The sequence below is a fragment of the Cydia strobilella genome, chromosome 17, assembly GCF_947568885.1.
Source record: "Cydia strobilella chromosome 17, ilCydStro3.1, whole genome shotgun sequence".
NCBI classification, from domain to species: Eukaryota; Metazoa; Arthropoda; class Insecta; order Lepidoptera; family Tortricidae; genus Cydia; species Cydia strobilella.
Window position 1 is genome coordinate 13,903,876 of NC_086057.1, and position 20,514 is coordinate 13,924,389.

General features: G+C 36.9%; 4 protein-coding genes across 4 annotated transcripts; all 4 read left to right on the forward strand.

Annotated features, from left to right (window-relative positions):
* Window positions 1–464: 464 nt before the first annotated feature.
* Window positions 465–2,445, forward strand: LOC134749058 (lipase 3-like). The gene is made up of 2 exons (XM_063683963.1): window positions 465–1,612; window positions 2,412–2,445. Exons 1-2 carry the CDS (start codon window positions 465–467, stop codon window positions 2,443–2,445), a joined length of 1,182 nt encoding a protein of 393 aa, XP_063540033.1.
* A 6,529-nt stretch (window positions 2,446–8,974) lies between these two features.
* LOC134749022 (lipase 1-like) lies at window positions 8,975–10,293 on the forward strand. Its single transcript, XM_063683914.1, has one exon. The coding sequence runs from the start codon at window positions 8,988–8,990 to the stop codon at window positions 10,248–10,250; it is 1,263 nt and encodes a 420-aa protein (XP_063539984.1). The 5' UTR covers window positions 8,975–8,987; the 3' UTR covers window positions 10,251–10,293.
* Window positions 10,294–13,735: 3,442 nt separating this feature from the next.
* Window positions 13,736–14,944, forward strand: LOC134748783 (lipase 1-like). The gene has a single exon (XM_063683563.1). The coding sequence runs from the start codon at window positions 13,742–13,744 to the stop codon at window positions 14,918–14,920; it is 1,179 nt and encodes a 392-aa protein (XP_063539633.1). The 5' UTR covers window positions 13,736–13,741; the 3' UTR covers window positions 14,921–14,944.
* Window positions 14,945–17,474: 2,530 nt separating this feature from the next.
* On the forward strand, window positions 17,475–19,233 carry LOC134749059 (lipase 1-like). The gene is made up of 2 exons (XM_063683964.1): window positions 17,475–17,478; window positions 18,085–19,233. The coding sequence occupies exons 1-2, from the start codon at window positions 17,475–17,477 to the stop codon at window positions 19,215–19,217; spliced, it is 1,137 nt and encodes a 378-aa protein (XP_063540034.1). The 3' UTR covers window positions 19,218–19,233.
* Window positions 19,234–20,514: the final 1,281 nt, after the last annotated feature.

A 20,514-nucleotide genomic window follows, 5' to 3' on the forward strand; every position in this document is an offset into this window, starting at 1 on the left:
TTTCATTAGGTTTTTTCATAATAGTTGCAGTTACATTGCAAATGCGGGGTGCAAATCTCAGCGGTATCAGCACTGAAATATGACCTTATGACATGGCAATGGGTGGCTGTGTATTTAGAAATGCTTGAAATTTTGCGAGACAATGAATAAGAGGTGTAACGCTGTGTAAATATCAAATAAATAACTAATTAGTTAATGACAGAAACACGTAAACGGGCATTAACTGAAGCATGACAACACGGGTGTACATACCTTATCACGATTTCTTTACTAATTTATACCAAAACTTTACTGTAATAATTACGAGTAACTAATTGCTAATGAGCTTGCTGGATACATAATGCGGGTGCCTTCTAATATATATTATATCAGATCCAAAATAATGTTGTTCATTAATTAAACAGGAGTAATCGTGTACACAACAAACTACAATGTTTATCCTTCAAGTTACAATATTATTAATAATGTGGACGTCTAAATGTGCAGCAGCCAATATCTTAGAAAAAAGGATACCAGAAGATGCTTTATTAAACTTCACTGAGCTATCCAAGAAATATGGACATCCAGCTGAAGAACACAACGTTGTCACGGAAGATGGATACATACTGAAACTTTTTCGTATACCTGGTGAAAGTAAAAGGCCAATATTCATCATGCATGGACTAGGAGATTCAGCAGATTCCTACATATTGAGAGGTTATCAATCTTTAACCATAACCTTAGCCAATGAAGGATATGATGTCTGGCTTGGAAACAACAGGGGCAATAAATACTCCCGAAAACATTTATACCTGAACCCAGACAAAGATAATAAGTTCTGGCAGTTCAGCTTTCATGAAATCGGCATTTATGATTTGCCAGCAATAATAGACTTTATTTTAAACAAAACGAAATCTTATAAAATGGATGTTATAGCACATTCTCAAGGAACTACGGCATTTTTCGCTTTGCTCGCAACAAAACCAGAATATAACGGAAAGATTAATGTCCTAGCAGCATTAGGTCCAGTGGCGTTTTTGGGTAATTTATCTCCACCTATATCAACTATTGCAATAACAGGACCGTTGATCAACCAAATCTTGATTACCATGAATGTAGAAGAGATAGCGGCCAATGAAACAGCCGCTCGAGAATTGCAAACTAGAGTTTGTTCTTTAGGATTCATAGGAAGTAATTTTTGTCGCTTCGGCCTTATATTTCCTCTCTTTGGATTTGACCCTGAAAGTCTTGAAGCAGAGTTCGCGTCAATTGCACTGGCTCATTTCCCAGCTGGTCTCTCAAGGAAGTGTTTTGTGCATTACGATCAATTATTTTACAGTAGAAGATTCTCAAGCTATGACTACGGACCTTCGATGAATTTGAAATTATACAAGACTTTTAGCTCTCCGGATTACGATTTGAAAAAAGTGACAGCAAGAATAGCCTTGTATCTAGGGAGGAATGACCCGTTCGCAAAGATAAAGGATGCAGCACTCTTGAAGGAGATACTACCCAATGTAGTAGAGTTTAAAATTATAGATTCAAATAAATGGACTCATGTTGACTTTGCTTGGGCTAACGATATGGACAAGTATCTATTTCCTCTAATTTTTGATATTTTGAAACAATATAATTAATCTGAAATAAAGTAAATATTTATGTACCTAGCTCAAACTTGTCGATTATTCAAAATACTAGAAGAAATTGTGGAAGAGTAAGGGTCGGTTGCACCAAACTGTTTGACATCGTTTAAAGAGTTCGCTAAATTTTATTGTATGGAAAGTTTCATAGTAAACCACCGCGGCGCGCCGGGTGACGTCAATCAGTCTGTCAAGTGCGGATGGTGCAACTGGCACTAAATGTAGACCATTTTCAAAAAAAATTAACAGAGGCATTTCAACAACCTATACTCGCTGCCGCCTCCGCGCGATGTCGTGGCCGGGCCGTCAACGTGAGTCAGCGACGACGTGAGTGACGTCGTGCCGACTGCCGAGTAAGTTCGCGAACTTAAGAATCGCGTACTTTAAGTTCGTACCTCAGTACCTCTCCCACTAGCTTTACGATTGTGTATTTTAGACGCCTGAACTGCTGCAATAGCAATTGTACGGACTGGAGACTGCCATTTAATTTGTGTCCTCCATAATAGCCACACACACATCAAAACATCAATACAAATGGAATTCTGATTCGTAAAAATATAAATCAAAAATAGAATACAATCTACGCTAGGGCCTTACCGAGACAAAGGGCAGTGACCAGAAATCTGTAACTTTCGCCCTGCAACCCAGCAAATGGGGGTACCTAAAAATACGTGTAAACCTGAAAACATGGGTTCCTGAAGCCCTGGAATCGTGAAATTTTGTGTGGTAGCAGTGATTGGAATGCTAATAAAAAAAAACAATAGACATAAAAATAAAGTTTTCGATGTACAGATTTGAACCAGGTTTACTTAAACCAGCCAAGTAGCGCCCTCTATATTGGCAATGTTTTTTGTAGTAAACTTTACAAAACCTTACAAATTTATAAGCTTATCAACGTGCTCACTAGCGCCACTGCTAAATAAATGTGATTATTTAAATTTACCGAGTACTGTATTTTGTATTTAACCCTTAAATGCATAATGATGTATATATGCATCGTATATTTGATGGTCCGTGGCTCAATATGCAGCTATCCAAAATCACATTTATTACTTTTATACAGCATGACACATCTATTTCAATTTATTAAAAAGTTATACAAAAAATCATGCATTTAAGGGTTAAATACCTTTTGAATACATCAAACTAGTATTTATGTTGCTGGATTCGTCGATCTATGAACTCAAAACAAAAACGGCTGTTTTAACTTTGGACGCATAGATTGACAAATCCAGCAACGTAAAAACTATTATAATTTATTCAAAAGGTACTTAAATACAAAATACAGTATGTACATAACGGCCCCCTTTTTTAAATAACTATCGTTAAATTTAAATAATTGATGTTGATGGGCTCGTAAACAAGCGCTGGTGGCCTAGCGGTAAGATCTTACCGCTAGGCTACCAGCGCTTGTGTTTACGAGCTCGAGCGTGCGACTTTCAATCCGGAGTTCGCGGGTTCAAACCCCGCAACGAAACGGCCAAGCCGTACTGTGTGACCAAGATGTTGGCTTTATACAGTTACAGCTTATAAAGTTAGGACTTACAGAGTAAAGGATGACTCACGTTAGACCGGGCCGTGTCCGGGCCGGAGCTTCCAGCGCTTACTTTTCTATGACATGACAGGTGATCACGTGATGCTTTCCATAGAAGACGAAGCGCCGGAAGCTCCGGCCCGGACACGGCCCGGTCTAACGTGAGTCATCCTTAAAAGTCTTGGTACGTGATCTGATAACTTTTTAGTGTAAAAGCTTTATACGCAACACTTTACATGAAATGTTTTTGGCGGGATAATAATTATATTAACCAAACCTATGCCAAATTAAATTACCTGTACGAAATTTTAATTTAGTAAACGTAAGAAGTTGGTTGGATAATGAAATTAGACCAAAATTGTCGCTGACATATTATGGCAGTCAGTGTTTGTGTTGGCCGAGCATTAATTGCAATTAACCATTAACGATTACAAATTGAACCGTAAACCGTAACGGACGGTTACAGTTTACGGTTCAATTTGTACTGGTTAATGGTTAATTGCATTAACGTTTCGGCCAACACTGATGGCAGTATGCTTCCAAATACTGTAACTGATTACAGGCTGGCTGTACGCTTGTTTGCAACCAACGTAATTAACGGAACTTGATGAGCCCGATCTACGTACTTTGATTCCTTGACATGTATCACCTGTCCTTGTCTGTCTTAGGCCTAGGTCGCATAGCTCGCATATGACATTATCATACCTTATACATGTCTTACGTAAGTCCAAACCAGTTGGCAAGGCCGGCCGGCGTTTCCGATACTGTTCAATAAAACGTAACATTGCGTTTATTGTTATTGTCGTTATTTATATATCTTATAAAATAAAAAACCGGCCAAGTGCGAGTCGGACTCGCCCACCGAGGGTTCCGTACTTTTTAGTATTTGTTGTTATACTCGTAATCTGTCAAAATTTCAGCTGTCTAGCTATCACGGTTCATGAGATACAGCCTGGTGACAGACAGACGGACAAACGGACAGACGGACAGCGGAGTCTTAGTAATAGGGTCCCGTTTTTACCCTTTGGGTACGGAACCCTAAAAACCGACTTCACTAAACAGTGAAAATTGTCATAATTTTATTGTCTTCATCAATAATTCCACTTTGCCAAATGGCATTTTCCAACCTTTCGCGCTTTCTTTCAAAAGGTACAGATCTGCCGACCCGATATTCTCTACAACCTTACCAATTCGAATGTCACTGAAATGAATGAATTTACTTACTTAATCCGATGACTCAGCAAAGTACTAGATACGAAAACAATAAGAGATCTAAGAGATACGTTATAGTTTAGTTCTCAACTAGTTATTTTTTACAGTTCGATTCGAGAACCCAATTTTCATTTCACGCTACAATTATTGCGACGTTTTGGGATATTCATTAGATATCCATTGGATATTTAAGTAATATCTTAAGCAAATCTTAAAGAAATCGTTCAACATTCGGAATCGTGGAAATGTCAAATTTGACATGACTTTCTTAAATATTTCGTTATCGTTTCTGTTTCATATCCAGTGGATATTTAGATCATTGTGGCCCGATGCCCTTCGACACAAGACAGCGGGCCACTTTTCTCGGTCCTGTGCGACCTTTCGCCTATTGATGACTCAAAGTTCGCGCAGATAGATCCGCCTCCGGCTCGGCCACGACGGCGCGACTACGGCGGCGGCAATAACCATAGGTTGGAGCGGAACACAGCGATCGGACCTTTCGTTCCCACCTATGGTTGTCGCCGCCGCCGTCGCGAATCTCGCGAATCGCGCAGTCGTGGCCGTCCACCATGTCGCACCAGCGATACTTGGGGCGACCGATTGGACGTCCTCGTGCTGGCCGGCCTAGGTATGCTCTTTTCTGGTATGTTCTTTTCATTAATGAATTTAAAACATGTTATTTAGTTATCGTGCATTTTGCTCGTACATGTCCGTGTATTGGCGCGGGCGAGACGCACGATAACTAAATAACATAATTAAAAAAAAAACAGAATGCGAAACATCTTTAAGTTTATTTATTTTAAATTTTATTGCACACGAAAAATAAGTACAAATGGCGGCTTAATGCCTTAAAGCATTCTCTACCAGTCAACCTTAGGATAGATCAAAACAGAACTATTCATATTATATTACTAGTATTACTACCTAGGTACATACAGAGAGGATATAATAAGATAGAGCGGTACTGTTATAGTAAATTTTGTGACCACAGTAAATTCACTGCCATCTATCGACACACTTTAAAACTAAAAATGAAGATTTATAAAGATACGATAAAATGTATTTAAATATGGATAAATCATTTTTTCTTTGCATTAATTATTTTTATGATTTTGACCCATGTTCTTTCACTGATATGCGTTAAAATTGTTAAATAACAAACGAAACCCTTCAACGCCCTCTATACGAGAGTAGGCGGAGTAGGTCAAAGGTAGTGGCGCCATCTGATCGAGAATCAAATTTTCGTGATTTTCGAGGCACGTTTTCTCCTTAGACTGTATTCATCTATTACGGAGTTATGTATATATATGTATATAGTCATAATGCTTTATAATTTTTTCTAGTTTTTTTTCTAGTGTAATTTAACATTTATATTCATGTAATTGTTTTTTGTAATTTTGGGTTAATTTTATTTGTTTATTTGAAGAAGTAACATATATATAATGTAATAAATTTAAAATTAAATAAACTAACTAATCTCTAAAACTAAACTAAACTTATAAAATTTCAAATAAACTTATAAATAAAAAATGCTCCCCAGGTCGCTATCATGTGTAATGGTGCCCAGAAGACTGGCAGCGTTACCTCTTTGGATAGCCAGACTTAGTCTCTGGCCGAAGTAGCTGCCAGCCCTCTGGTCACCAGAGGCGTCTACAAGGCGCTCGGAAATATCCTTAAATAATGATTTGGCACTGGGCCCCCACGGTCCCAGAGTTTCGACTCCGAACGGCGCAAATATGTAGCCCTCGCCGAAGATAGCATATTTGCGCCGCTTGTTTAGTTCTGCCGTTGTGGCCGCAGCACCCGCCTTGACGGAGGTCGCCTGTAGGTAGGACGGCGCGAGCGTGTCAACGCAGGTGGCGTCCCACACAAGCGTCCTCCCCAGCCTCATGGAATGAGTGACATCCCGTCGGGCCGCTTGCTGCCGTCGTCGCGTGCGATACCGTTCGGCTCAAGTATGGCCGGCACGCTGACGGAAGCAAGCGCCCTACGGATGACATCATTCAAGGATGCGTGGCGGGAGATACGGCCCGCGCTCTTCTGGCAGGACAAGCCGTGGTGACCCAGCTCGTCTACCATGGTGCCACAGCGACAGCGGTGGGGCTCATTAGTTTTGGTGCCCAGTCGTAAACAGGTGGCAAGAGTGAGGGTCGTTTTATCAAGGAGGGTGCCAATATTGGTAGATGGTAATGCGTGAAGCCAATAGCCCGCTTCCGGTTCAGCCACTGCCAGCAGACGAGCGCGCTCTACTGAACTGTGAGCAGTCAGTGAGTTCTTTTAAAGTTGATCTGCAGAGCGGCTCGTCCCACTGTTTTTGTGATTTAAGGGAAACCGGAAGCGGGCTGCCTGGGCAAGACTGCAACCAGACATCTTTGGCCTCATTCAGGGTGGTGGTGCACACGTTTCCATCAGCTGGGCAAAAAATCTTACACGCAAGGTTCTGTGTACTGTGAAATGAGGCCAAAAACGCAGGGAGGGCCACACTGACGACTTGGGTTTTTTTTTGGGTTAATTTTATTGTTTGTAAAAATTGACATGTAAAAGTGCCCCTGTGGCCTATTTGCTGAATAAATGTTTGATGTTTTGATGTTTTAAAACAAATTAATTGTATTACTTGTAAAAATAACAACTCGTGTAGCTATAGCTTTATGATTTGAGAATTTTAATGACACCGGCGATGCAATATGTTTATTTTATTCTACTTTTGTAACAATAATAAAGTTTAATTAGCACTTAGTATTCTCTCATGTGCCGACTAGGCAGTTATCCCAGCGTTAAAGTATTTGGTGTTTTTTCCGTAAATAGTTTCTAGGGTTCCGTACCCAGAGGGTAAAAACGAGACCCACTAAGACTCCACTGTCCGTCTGCCTGTCTATCTGTATGTCTACCAGGCTATATCTCATGAACCGTGATAGCTAGACAATTGAAATGTTTCCAGATGATGTATTTCTGTTGCCGCTGTAACAACAAATACTAAAAACAAAATAAAATAAATATTTAAGTGGGGCTCCCATACAACAAACGTGATTATTTTGCCGTTTTTTGCGTAATGGTACGGAACCCTTCGTGCGCGAGTTCGACTCGCACTTGGCCGGTTTTTTTTGGTAAATATGTTCTCATAAAAAATCTCGTAATTTATGACGTTGCACGGGTAAATATACCTTATGGTGGTTAACGCTTACGCTTTTATTAACGACTCTCTGTTTCTAAATGCGATGCTACGCGACGTAAGCGCCAACCGCCATAAGGTACCTTTAGCCGTACAACGTCACATTTTATTAATTTGGTGCTTGTTTTCAATGTTAAGTGGTCGAAAATGATTTTCCTGGTCTGAATCTGGTTGACCATGACTTTCGAGTTCGTTGACCCTCGTTATTTTTCGGCTAAAGGTGAAAGCCGTAGGGTAGGAAGTATCTTCTGCATATTAAAAATCAGTTCCGCTCCAACTCTTAGCTGACCATCGATAGTGGATCTTATTTCTCTGCAATATAATAACTATAATAAGGCTTATGAGTTGTGGGTTGACGTATTTAACTGTTAAATGGGCATTTTTTTCTGTAGTGATGCACTGGACTTTTTTTTCCAAAATAGGTAAATTTAATGCTTTTCCTACTCAGAATCACAAGCTCCTTCGTTCCTACTAGGAGGAAAAAAGCGTCCCAAGTTTTATTTTTCCATTTCGTTACCATTTTTCAAACACTTTGCACGGCCGAGTACGGCGGTAACGAAATGGAAAGTACGTAAAATGTATGAAAACTTTGGGACATTGTTTCTTTCCTAGGAGCATGGAATCAGCTCATAATTCTGGGCAAAAATAACATTAAATTTGCATATCCTAGAAAAAAGTCCAGTGCATCACTACTGAAAAAAATGCCCAAATGTCACAAAGGGGCAGGAAACTCGTAGTATCGATAGCGCCTCCATGAGCCTTATAAAAAAAGTAAGTTGGACCAAGTGCACCCACTAAAAAACATCAAAGATGTAAGATACTACTCGATGCATTAGCATTGGTATATGCATTTCCACGGTTGCGCGAGGGTTACGGCTGAATCACGCGGCTACAATTTTACTCTTCCAAAGAAAAACTATAAAACATAATCATAATTTATTCAAAAAACACGTGGCATGCTTACATTCATACAAAACAAAGACTTACAAAATAGTGACGTTTTATATGTGCCTGAACTAGGGTACCCTGTGTTTTAGGCGAGAAATATGGCAAACATTGTTAATGGAAATTAATGTCGGGTTATAGGTTTTTAAACTTTTTACTTCGTGAACTTTGAATGGAAAAGCATTTGTACCATCTAATCGTGACCTTACATTAAGTTTTTTGTTACAAAGTAGGTAGTATATCTATATATTTATGCTGATTGAAAAAAACATAAATTACACTTGAACACAATACTTACTAGAATTGAATTGTCAGTGTTATATTAATATCAAGGTGCCAATTACTCGTACAAACAATTTTCCGTCTATACATCACATTATTATTGATTTCTTCAGTAAAACGAGACTGGATAATTTTAATGGGAAGTCAGTCAGACATTATCAAGGTTTCCATACGGAATTATAGCCAGACATATAAATAAGAATAAGGAAGTCAAACCAGTTTCATTATGTTCAGTATCACGTCCGATGTAGCGCGAATCACCATTATAATTATGCTCAAAATATCATATTTTTACAGACTGTTAAACATGACGGTTTATGTTACCTTTTTAGTGATCGCAGTGAACAGTGTTATAACCAACGCACATTTCATACCAAAATCTTTGCCTGAAGATGCACTTCTGAACTTTACTGGACTGAGTGAAAAATACGGACAAAAGGCTGAAGAACATAGTGTTATAACTGAAGACGGTTATGTTCTGACATTGTTTCATATAGCAGGAAAAAGGAAACCTCCAGTTTTGCTGTTACATGGCATACATGATACAGCAGATACTTTTATTATAAGAGGAAAGAGATCTTTAGCGATCACATTAGCGAACACAGGCTACGATGTCTGGGCGGGAAATACTAGAGGAAATAAATACAGCAGGCGACATATTAAGCTTAATCCAGACACAGACCCAGCATTCTGGAACTATACTTTTCATGAACATGGAGTATACGATCTTGCTGCTATGACAGACTATATTTTAAATGCAACAGGAGAACAGAGCTTACAAAGCATCGGACACTCTGAAGGAACGACGGATCATTTTGTATTAGGATCACAAAGGCCTGAATATAATGATAAATTTAGACTCTTCATAGCACTAGCTCCTGTGGCTTTCCTAAGCAATTTGATTTTACCCGTATCTGCAGTAACTGAACTTGGTCCTTTGATAAACCAAGTATTACTTGCTTTGAAAATCGAAGAATTAATCAATGAGAAAGGAATCTTGAAAAATCTTCTAAATTTGATATGCAACAAGGAAGACGTTGGTTACGATTTGTGTTTTAAAGGATTTATACTACAGGGTGCAGGTTATGATACTAAACGTCTCGAACCGGAGTTTCTCCCGACTGTTTTAGGACATATTTTCGCAGCTGGTTCAAGGAAAAACTTGATACATTACGCCCAAGTAGCTTTAAGCAAACGTTTCGCCCTTTTTGATTATGGCCCTGGAGAGAATATGAAACGATATGGATTTACAGTAGCTCCTGATTATAATCTTCGACAGGTTACTATGAAAACAGCACTTATAGTGGGGAGAAATGACAACTTATCCAGAGTTCGAGACGTGGAATATTTACGCTTTCTTCTTCCGAACATTGTCGAGTATCATTTGATGAGGCAAAAAAGATGGAACCATATTGATTTTGTCTGGGGCAATGACATGCCGGAGACCTTGTTTCCTGAGATATTATCGTTATTAGAGAAATATAGATGATAGAGAGAATCAATAGCTTTGGAAAATCCAAAAATGCTTTTACTTAAAAGAATAGAACACCTAAGGAAATTAGCTGCTATTAATTTCCAGCCATTAAAAAAGATTAGCGAATTACACAAAAGCAAAGATTGCGAATACTATTGATAATTCAAATAAGTACCTATTCGTGTACCTACAGTGACATATAGTATAAAATATTAGAAAGAGTAAACTGACAGTCGGCCCGATTCGAACTTTAAGATACGTCAAATACGACGTCTAGATACGATATGAATTAGATATGTCAGTGTCAAAAGTGACGTTTTTGTTTGAAGATTTAACTTAAGAGTCCCCGGCAAGCTCAGCCGAATTGCACCTTCCCGTACAAACGTACTTCCGCTCTCATTTTAAAACTACGTAATGGATTGTAATTAAACTTTGCACATACAATAACATGAGGTATATCTAGGTCTGAAACAAACAAAATAGAGCAAGAGCAAGTTTTGTATGAAAAACTTAAATTCGCTGTATTTTTTTAACTATGATATCTGAAGCTACATAAACTAATTATAGACCTTATCCTATTGTAAGTACAAAATTTCAGAGCAATCTAGCTAGTCGTTTGAAAATGAGAGCGGAACTACGTTTGTATGAAGAACCGAGCTTGCCGGAGACCCTAAAGTTTAACGTTTCTTTTGACAGAGGTAGGTCGCGATTCATGATGTCCATCCCTAACGCAAGATAGGGTCGCGAGGTCGAATTCTGGCTCGTACCGATGAGTTTTTTAGAACTACCAATCGCTTTCGACAATGATAAACATCGTGATTTTGAGAAGACTATGGAGATGATTGTGATATAATTACTAATAAATTACATTTCATAATAGCGTGGCATTCTTGTACAATTTCACAAGAGACATAGCCACTTTAATACGTCACAAACAGTTTGAATTTCTCGTGGGACATTACAGCGGTAGAAGATCACTCGTACCGTAAAATAGGGTGAGTTGGAGCAAAACTGACATTCAAACCTCGATAACGTTTTATTTTGACATATCCAAACTGAATAGTGTGTATAATAAGTGTTTCGGACGTTTGTATTTTAGCTTTTATTTTATTTTGGGTAGTTCCATTTCATAACTTTGACGATAAACAGGAAAAACCACCTCACCCCGTAGTCCCTCGTAATTGGGGTGAGATGGGTTTTCATACAAAGGTGATTTTGGAAGATTGTTGGTTTTTTTTTTTTATTATGAGTATTACTATAGCCCTATTTTAAATTGGAATACATTATTTTTGTAGCAGTAGGCCTAAAAACCCATTTCACCCCCCTTTCAAACCTTCTCTCCCCATTCATAACCCAACTCTCCCCGCGAAACCTACTCACCCCATTTTACGGTACCATGTATATAATATAAAATTTTGTATAATCCATTATAAGGCAGAGGAGATATATTAAAGTTACAGGGTTTAATTTTGCATAATTCCTGACACCCTTATGTCTTTTAAAGGGTTAAGTATCGACCTAAAAAGATCATCAAGAAAGATGCATCCAATCAGAACAAGATCTAATTTCCTTCGGTCAGATGGCAATCACTTTTATAACTAGTGCATGCGCTAATACTTGGAATTAGATTGCCAAAGCGAAGCACAGCTGGAACCGGGAAAAAAACCAGCAAGCGGAGTCTTTTGGTGGAAGTCTATGATCACGGCAAGCAGGAAAAGAATTTGCGATACCCATTATATACTTAAAGTCAATTAATATCAATACCATCAACATCAACTTGCAGGCCTTATAGCGAAGGTGTTGGTGGTGAAGGTGGTGTTAATTGTGCTCGTGATTTTAATGCAATATGGATCTTTTTTTTATCTGGTTTTAATTGAGGCTTTGGACAGTCTAGGTGAACATGTCAGCCTCATTGGTGCTTACATAGTTCCCTACTCAAGGGAGAGGTCAATAAAGTGGTAAACACTGATTGCTTTGTCTGATAATATGGATCTTGTTATCTGAAATAAAGATGAATTGAATAGTAAAAGTCGTTCAGTATGACCTACATATAATTTACCCCTTAGAATTTGGTAAGTGATAACGATAACAAAAGAACCCTGTATAATGCAAGCCAAAACTAAGTACCGGTATCAAGAAATACTAACCTGGCCAATTCGAACAATGATCTAGATATCCACTAATAGATATTAAATAGAAACGATAACGAGATAATTAAGAAAGTCATGTCAAATTTGACAATTCCGCGATTCCGAATGTCCTCTTGAACGATATCTTTAAGATTTGCTTAAGATCCAAAGGATATCTAATGGATATCATAATCCCAAAACGTCACAATAATTGTAGCGTGAAACGACAATTGGTTTCTCGAATCGAACTGCAAAATATAACTACTTGAGAACTAAACTATTACGTACCTATTCGATCTCGTATTGTTCTCGTATCAAGTAATTATCACGTTGTTGGAATATACCGGTAAGACCTTCCGAAAATAAAATTCTTAAATAACGGAAATAAATGTAAAATGTTTTATAATCGTCGACTCTCATTATATTGAGCCTTCACATTTACCTTGGTCTTGGTTATATGTTATTTATGTTAAACATGTCGTGTTGATGACGATGTTAATGTTACGAATACAATTTAATTTATTAATTTTTTGTTTTTAATTTTTGTGAATCTTGATATAAAAATAAACTAATATCCAAATACATAATACTTACCTGTAAGTATTTGGATTTTAGTTTAGTTTAAAATTAACTGATAATATTGACTGATGATATTTTACTTGGGAGAAGTTGGGTACCAGCGGAGAAGTTAGGGTTCCCGACGGTAGAAAGTTTTGCCAATCCTAATTTTCAATGAATTGCAACATTGATTACGAGGTTTGGAATTTTATTTATTTTAGAAGTACTTTACTATTACGAACTTCATTAATGTGTATTATGTTGCCGCTACAACAACAAGTAATAAAAATAACTATATTAAAAATTAAGGGACGTATTTGTAAGTTTACATGTAAACCTCAAGCTCAGACATGTTAAGAAAAATGTACTGCATGATAACAAATAATAAAAATTGCTCAAGCCGGAGTAGGACTACAGAAAAACATTTGTAAAATAATCTGTGATATGCCTACAGAACCCTTAGGGCGCGAGTTCCTCAAGTAATAGTCAAGCAAGCATGGTAGATCAATGACCTATTGCATAATGCCAAAGTTGATTTCAAGTTCGAAGTCAGTAGTTATAACACGCCTATCAAGGTTAAATTAACGCACTATAAAAAGCGCGTTATCAACTTACATAATTATTTAAAACAATGTGAGTTAGTGGCTGACGCACGTAAAACCAGTGCAGACAACAAATCATAAGGATAAAAAAAGGAGTGAGCCATTTAAGTCAATGAACTTTTTAAAGGCAAAGGAGTGTTTTTGTTTGCAGTGCATAATATGTAATGTAATGAAGTAACAATCAAAGATAAACAGAAAGGGAAATCAAAAGAGAATAATGAAACTGACCAGTCTGTGCATCTTATACTTTTGTGTATTAACAGAAGCGACAAGTTTGTTCCCGTCAGTAGTATCTGAAGATGTAAATTTGAATTTCACTGGTCTCGCAAAGAAATATGGGCACCCTGCCGAAGAACATGAAGTGGTCACTGAAGATGGGTATCTTCTTACTTTATTTCATATTCCTGGAAAGAGAACAACTCCTGTACTTCTAATGCACGGGACAGGAGATCATGCTGAAAGTTTCTTATTACGAGGAAAAAGATCTCTAATAATCACATTAGCAGAAGCTAATTATGATATTTGGGTCGGAAATCTAAGAGGAAACAAATACGCTCGAAGACATGTCAAATTAAATCCAGATAAAGATCCCGAATTTTGGGATTACAGTTTTCATGAAGTAGGTCTATATGACCTACCAGCAACTATCGATTATGTTTTAAATGCGACTGGAAAAGAAAGCTTGAAAATAATAGGTCATTCACAGGGAACCACAATAAATTTCGTTCTTTTATCTTCAAAACCAGAGTACAATAATAAGATTAAACTGCTAATAGCACTGGCTCCAGTCGCTTTTTTGAACAACCTAGCACCACCTGTGTCAACTCTTTGCGAAGTAGGACCACTAATCGACGAATTTTCGAAGAGCCTTGGAATAGAAGAGCTCCCTAGTAAAAAAATACCAGTACCAAAGTTTAACAATTTAGAATGTACGGGAGGAGCAAACGACCACGTACTGTGCCTATTTTTACGAGTTTTTTATTCAACATTCTTTGATGCCAAGACGATAGAGCCGGAATTTTTTCAAATTCTTCTAGGTCATTACCCAGGCAACACTTCAAGAAAAACCCTAGTTCATTATAACCAAATTGCATTGCGCAAAAAATTTTCCAGTTTTGATTACGGTGTTGAAGAAAACTTTAAGCGTTACGGAAAAGGATTGCCTCCCGAGTATGATTTGCAAAAAGTGACTGTTAAAACTGCATTACTGATTGGAAGAGAAGATCGTCTGGCAACAGTACAGGATGCAGAGTTAATAAGAAAACTGCTTCCTAATGTTATTTTGTTCCACCTAATGAAGCCCAAAATGTGGAATCATATCGATTTCATTTGGAGAAACGACATGAATGTTTATTTGTTTCCTACTATATTAACGCTACTAGAAAAGTATGACTGACTGCATGGGTTTCTAAACATTAATAGTGCTACTACTACTAAATGCCACTAAACAAACTCGAAACCGAGTGAATAATGTCGAGATCCGACGCCGCACCAAGGTGCGAGATGTGGGAGACGTCATTACTAAGCTTAAATGTTGCTAGCAGAGTGATGGCAGGTGGTCCAAAATGTTGACGGATTGGTGGCCGCTTTCGGATGAAAGAAGCGCCTGGCGTCCGTGGATGACGTTTGAAAAATCGCGGGCACTTTTGGATGAGACTAGCCCAGAACCGGGATAAGTGGCGTACACGAAGAGAATCCTATGCTCAGCAGTGGGCTACTGAAGGCTAAAATGATGATGATGACTACTAAATGCACAAAATAAATGTAATTAAATACACAACATAGCATAGGTATTTTGAATGTTTATAGGGACCAAACTATAAACAGAGTAAACCTTGTAATTGAATAAGAGTAGGTCTATAACTTTATGACATTTATATAATACCAGAGACCGCCTTAACCTGTTTTAGTTTTATACATTGCTTGCTAACCAGTAGATGACTAGTCAAGGGAACAAGTAAAATAACACTGTGATTTAAATATGAAGATAGCCATCAAAAGTCTAATGTTGAACCTCATCCTCCCGAAAATTTGCATCCCAACAAACGCATTTCTGTGCAATTCTTTACCACAAGACGGAAAACTTAATTTTACGGAACTTGGTGTAAATACATCATATTGACCATGTTTCACATAAAGGGAAAAAAGAAGAAAGCGTGTTTTTGTATTCCATGGAATTGCTGATACTGCCGATATATTTATTATTCGAGGCAAGACATTTTTGTTGATATTAGCTTTAGCAAATTCAGGGTAGGTACGATGTCTGGGTAGGGAATGCGAGGGGAAACAAATATGGCCGAAGACATGTAAAGTTAGACGCTGATAGACCTTCATTTTTGGGACTTGTCTTCGTGAAAATGGTGTTTACGATATCAATGCTGCTATGATAGAATATATTTTTTAACACACCGGAGAGAAAAAGCTACAAACAATCGTGTTGTTGTCGTAGCGACCAGAATACAATGAGAAAATTGAATTGTTTATTTCTTTAGCCCCTGTGGCATTTCTGACTGATATAAGACCACCAGTGTCGACCATTGCGCAATTTGGACCTACCCTAGCAGAAGTATTCAAATCTATAGGTGTGAAACACGTTTCCTGAAAAATCACCCGTGACTAACTTTGTGAGATTCGTTTGCAATCAAGACATAACTATTTAGTTACGACATATGATTTTTGCTACCGGGTTTTATTTGGTTGGTTGGGTATATATTTATAGGATACTATCCCGGGGGAACTACAAAGAAGAATTAAATGCATGTCAATCAGCTTGTGTTAAGCAAAAGGTTTTGTGAATTTGACTATGAACCTAAAGGAAACTCAGATCACTATGGTTATCTTGTGCCTCCGGACTATAATTTATATAGTCATTGCAAAAGTTACGTTGCTAGTTTTTTAATAAATAAAGTTGGTGAAAATGATGCACTATCCAAGGTAAAAGTCGTAGAAATACAACGAACAATTTTACCTAACATAATGTATTACCACATGATTACCACGTAATGGAGGACAAAGATTTGGAATCATATACTTCACTGTGGGCAATGACATGAACGTTACCCTGTTTCCATTTATATTTAAATTGTTAGATAAGTAAATACAAGTAAATTAATAACAAAATTAAAAATTTTAGGTCTTAGTTGAAAAAAAAATCGTTCATTTCAGGGTTATAGCTTACATGATATAAATATAAGTCTTTGTGTAACTTGATATCAGGTTATTCTAAAATTTTAATTTATTACAAGGTTAAAACCAATAAAACGTGTAATTCTAGTCTGAATATTCTATTATTAAGGAACATATGCACATTTATTATAATAACTTAAACCATTGCTCATTATACTAAAAGATTTTTATTAAAATTTGTTATTTTCTATGAGACTCGCGTGTCTAAGACTCGTGACACGGTATTAGATGACGACATACGATATATATATATTTTTTTTAACTATATGTATAAATAATAGATAATAAATACACAGAAAACAAAAATAAACACCTTTACTGGGAATCGCACTCAGGACCAGCTCTTTAGGAAGGGTCAGTGTACCAACACCAACTAGGCTGAGGTCGTTACGTCAATGAACGAAAAACAACCAGTACCAACAACCAGCAAGGAAAATGCTGGTTACTAGCCAGCTCGCTTTTGTAAATGTAAATGTATAATCTAGATAACAGATAAACACTACTACTTCTAAACCTATATCAATCCTAAACTGCCTGTGCCTACCTTATTAGTTTTAGGATTTTTAGGATAACTCAGGATTTTTTAATGATATTGTTGTATTTTAATAATAATAGACTTTATGTTTCTGTTTAAGTAATCCTTGATTGTCAATCTTTTCATTGAGGTGTGCCATAGCTTAGAATAAGGAATTATAAAGGCTTTTTTACAATATGGATATCGTAAATTAATAATACCTGTGGCGTTTTTAACTTTTGGCGTAATGATGGGTAATTATTAAGAATAAAATTACAATATTAAAATTTTAAGTAATTTTTTTAACTGACTGTGCCATTTTGCAATCATGATTGTGAGTACGAAATTATCGGAACAGTAAGCCGCAACAGAAAAAATCGTCACGAAAATGATTTTTTAGTATTTAAGACTTTTATTATTGTATATACTATTTATGTTAGTTTGTGAGGTATGTATCTATGGGCCTTAGTTGCCTGAAAATAAATGATTTGATTGATTGAAAAGAGTAATTTGTAATATTATATAAATAAAATAAAATAAAAATCATTCTCAAATTATATTATTTTTATAAACGAAAAATAAATGATTAAGTTAGAAGTTGGTAAGTATCTACTTAATTACATAAATAATAACCGACAATGTGCTTCATGTATTGACAAAGCCTAAGGTCTAATAAGTCAGGGTTATATGTACATTATATATAATTTCAGATTTCGTCTAAAGCCTCTTTTAGTTTTCCACATAGTTTGCTTAGAACAGGCAGTTCAATATTTACAGAAACTTAGTCACTGATAAAAAAAAAACAAAAATGCAAATTACGCTAACATATAGCCTGATTTTAGTGAGTATTTGTGTCCCAGCAAACTCTTTACTGCGAAATACTTTACCTGAAGATGGAAGACTTAATTTTACGGGACTTGGTTACAAATATGGACACCCAGTTGAAGAGCATGAAGTAATCACCGAAGACGGTTACATATTGACTTTCTTCCACATCAAGGGGAAGAGAAAACCGTCTGTTTTTATTATCCATGGAATCGCTGATACGGCAGATATTTTTATTATTAGAGGAAATACATCATTAGTTATAACTCTAGCTGATGCAGGGCATGATGTCTGGGTTGCAAATTATAGAGGAAATAAATATGGTCGACGACATCTCAAGCTAAATCCGGACAAAGATCTCAAATTCTGGGATTTTAGCCTTCACGAAGTCGGTTGTTACGATCTCCCCGCTATGATCGATTATATACTCCAACATACTGGAGAGAAAAAGATACAAACAATTGGGCACTCGCAAGGAGTAACGACACAATTCGTGCTTTTGTCTAAAAGACAAGAATATAATGAAAAAATTGAATTAATGGTTGGATTAGCACCAGTGGCTTTTTTGACAGATTTAAGATTTCCAGTGTCTCTCATTGCACATTTTGGACCTCTGCTTGGGGAAGTTTTTAAATCTATAGGTATAGAAGAAACATTTCCGGAGAATTCGTCAATAACCGCGTTAGTAAGATTCATTTGTAGTCAAGATTTCTTTAGCTATGAAATGTGTTTTCTATTGTTTGGCTTTCCTTTCGTTGGTTTTGATACAAAGCGTTTTGAACCGAGCTTTTTAAAAGTTTTAATTGGACACTATCCAGGAGGAACGTCTCGTAAAAATTTAATGCATGTCAATCAGATGGTGTTAAGTAAAAGATTTTGTGAATTTGACTACGGCCCTAAAGGTAACTTAGATCACTATGGTTATGTAGTGCCTCCAGATTATAATTTACGTCAAGTGACTACAAAAGTTGCGTTGTTCGTTGGTGAAAATGACGTGTTATGTACAGTAAAAGATGTAGATATACTACGCTCAATTTTATCTAACGTAGTATATTACCACATAATGGAAGATAAACTTTGGAATCACATAGATTTTACGTTAGGTAATGATAGGAATATAACACTATTTCCTCGTTTATTTAAATTATTGGATAAATTTAGTAAATAATTGTAATTAGACCAGGATCTCTGGAACTGTGTCGTATGCATAATTATAATCTGCAGTTTGACTTCTGCGGCCCTACCGCGACAAACGAAAATTTAAATTTCTTTATCTCCCTGTCGCTTAAACAAACTGCTATACCTACAGTTTTATGCTGTTTCATGAATAAATGTCTTATTTATTTATATTTTATTTATCTTTTAAATATGCAAGATCCAAGATGCAAGGGATAGATGACGAAATTTAGATTTTCGTTTTTTGCGGTCATTCGGTCACGTTTATTTTAACCTAACACGGTCCTCCTCGCTTCTGTCGTTGTCGCACCTATATTTTGACTCCAGCAGAATACCGTGATAACGCGTTTTCCCTAGTCAACACCAGTTTTAACTGAAACTTAATTTGTCCAAGGGACTTTGCGCAAACTAGTTTTGTCTGAATAATCCCAGTTAAAACTAGTTTTCACCGAGGCTTTACGGAAAACTCGTTTTAACTACCTAGTAACAACGCGTTTTTACCGAGGCCATACGGAAAACTAGTTTTAATTTTAACCAGTAAAAACCGTTTTCACTAAAAACTGGTTTTTACGGTGACATATATATCACGGATTTGAATTATCGTATCGATGCGGAGATGTTCAGCACTATGGCCAACTAAAGCGCTGCGTAGGATACGATAGGACCAAATACTTACCAGCGGAGCCAAATGCTTGAAATGCTGCATCGGCAGAAGTCAGATATTACGGCCACATGCTTCCAGTAACGTAGCGAATGTGTTAACTTCATAATAAATCAAACATTAACAAGACACGTAATCCTAAAATAAACATGTAAAATAAGACAATTACCCATGCACAAAGAGTATTTATTGCCTTTGAACACGTTACCGAATTCATTAATAGATTGAAACTAAACGCGAGGAGTCGAGAAGGCGTAGCAAAAAATAGACAGATTATTGTTTATTTACATATTGTTAAACAGTGCCATACGTTGGATTGCTAGATAACTGCTGTGATGTTTCGCAAAATTACATAAGCTAACAAGTCCTGAAATATATTTTATCGACACAAATTGTGATATTTTGAACTTTAGAACCGATGCTTTCGTAAACCTCCAGGTTTGAGAAGATACGAAATATGAAGCGAGAATTAACCGGTGACAACTGACAGGAAAGTTCACTAAGACAGTGCTACAAACTTAGAACGTAGAAGTTGCAGCTAAAATGTTGAGTTTATCAGTGTCAGCACTTATCATTTAAAACGAATGCAACATTACTTTTGTTTCCGTAGTACATTCAATTCCCGTTC

Excerpts from the sequence above, each read along its gene's own strand:
- LOC134749058 (XM_063683963.1), top strand. The coding sequence starts at position 465 with ATGTGGACGTCTAAATGTGCAGCAGCCAATATCTTAGAAAAAAGGATA. Across the intron at positions 1,613-2,411 it reads GATATTTTGAAACAATATAA|ATTTGAACCAGGTTTACTTA; the intron begins TTAATCTGAAAT and ends TTCGATGTACAG.
- LOC134749022 (XM_063683914.1), top strand. The coding sequence starts at position 8,988 with ATGTTCAGTATCACGTCCGATGTAGCGCGAATCACCATTATAATTATG.
- LOC134748783 (XM_063683563.1), top strand. The coding sequence starts at position 13,742 with ATGAAACTGACCAGTCTGTGCATCTTATACTTTTGTGTATTAACAGAA.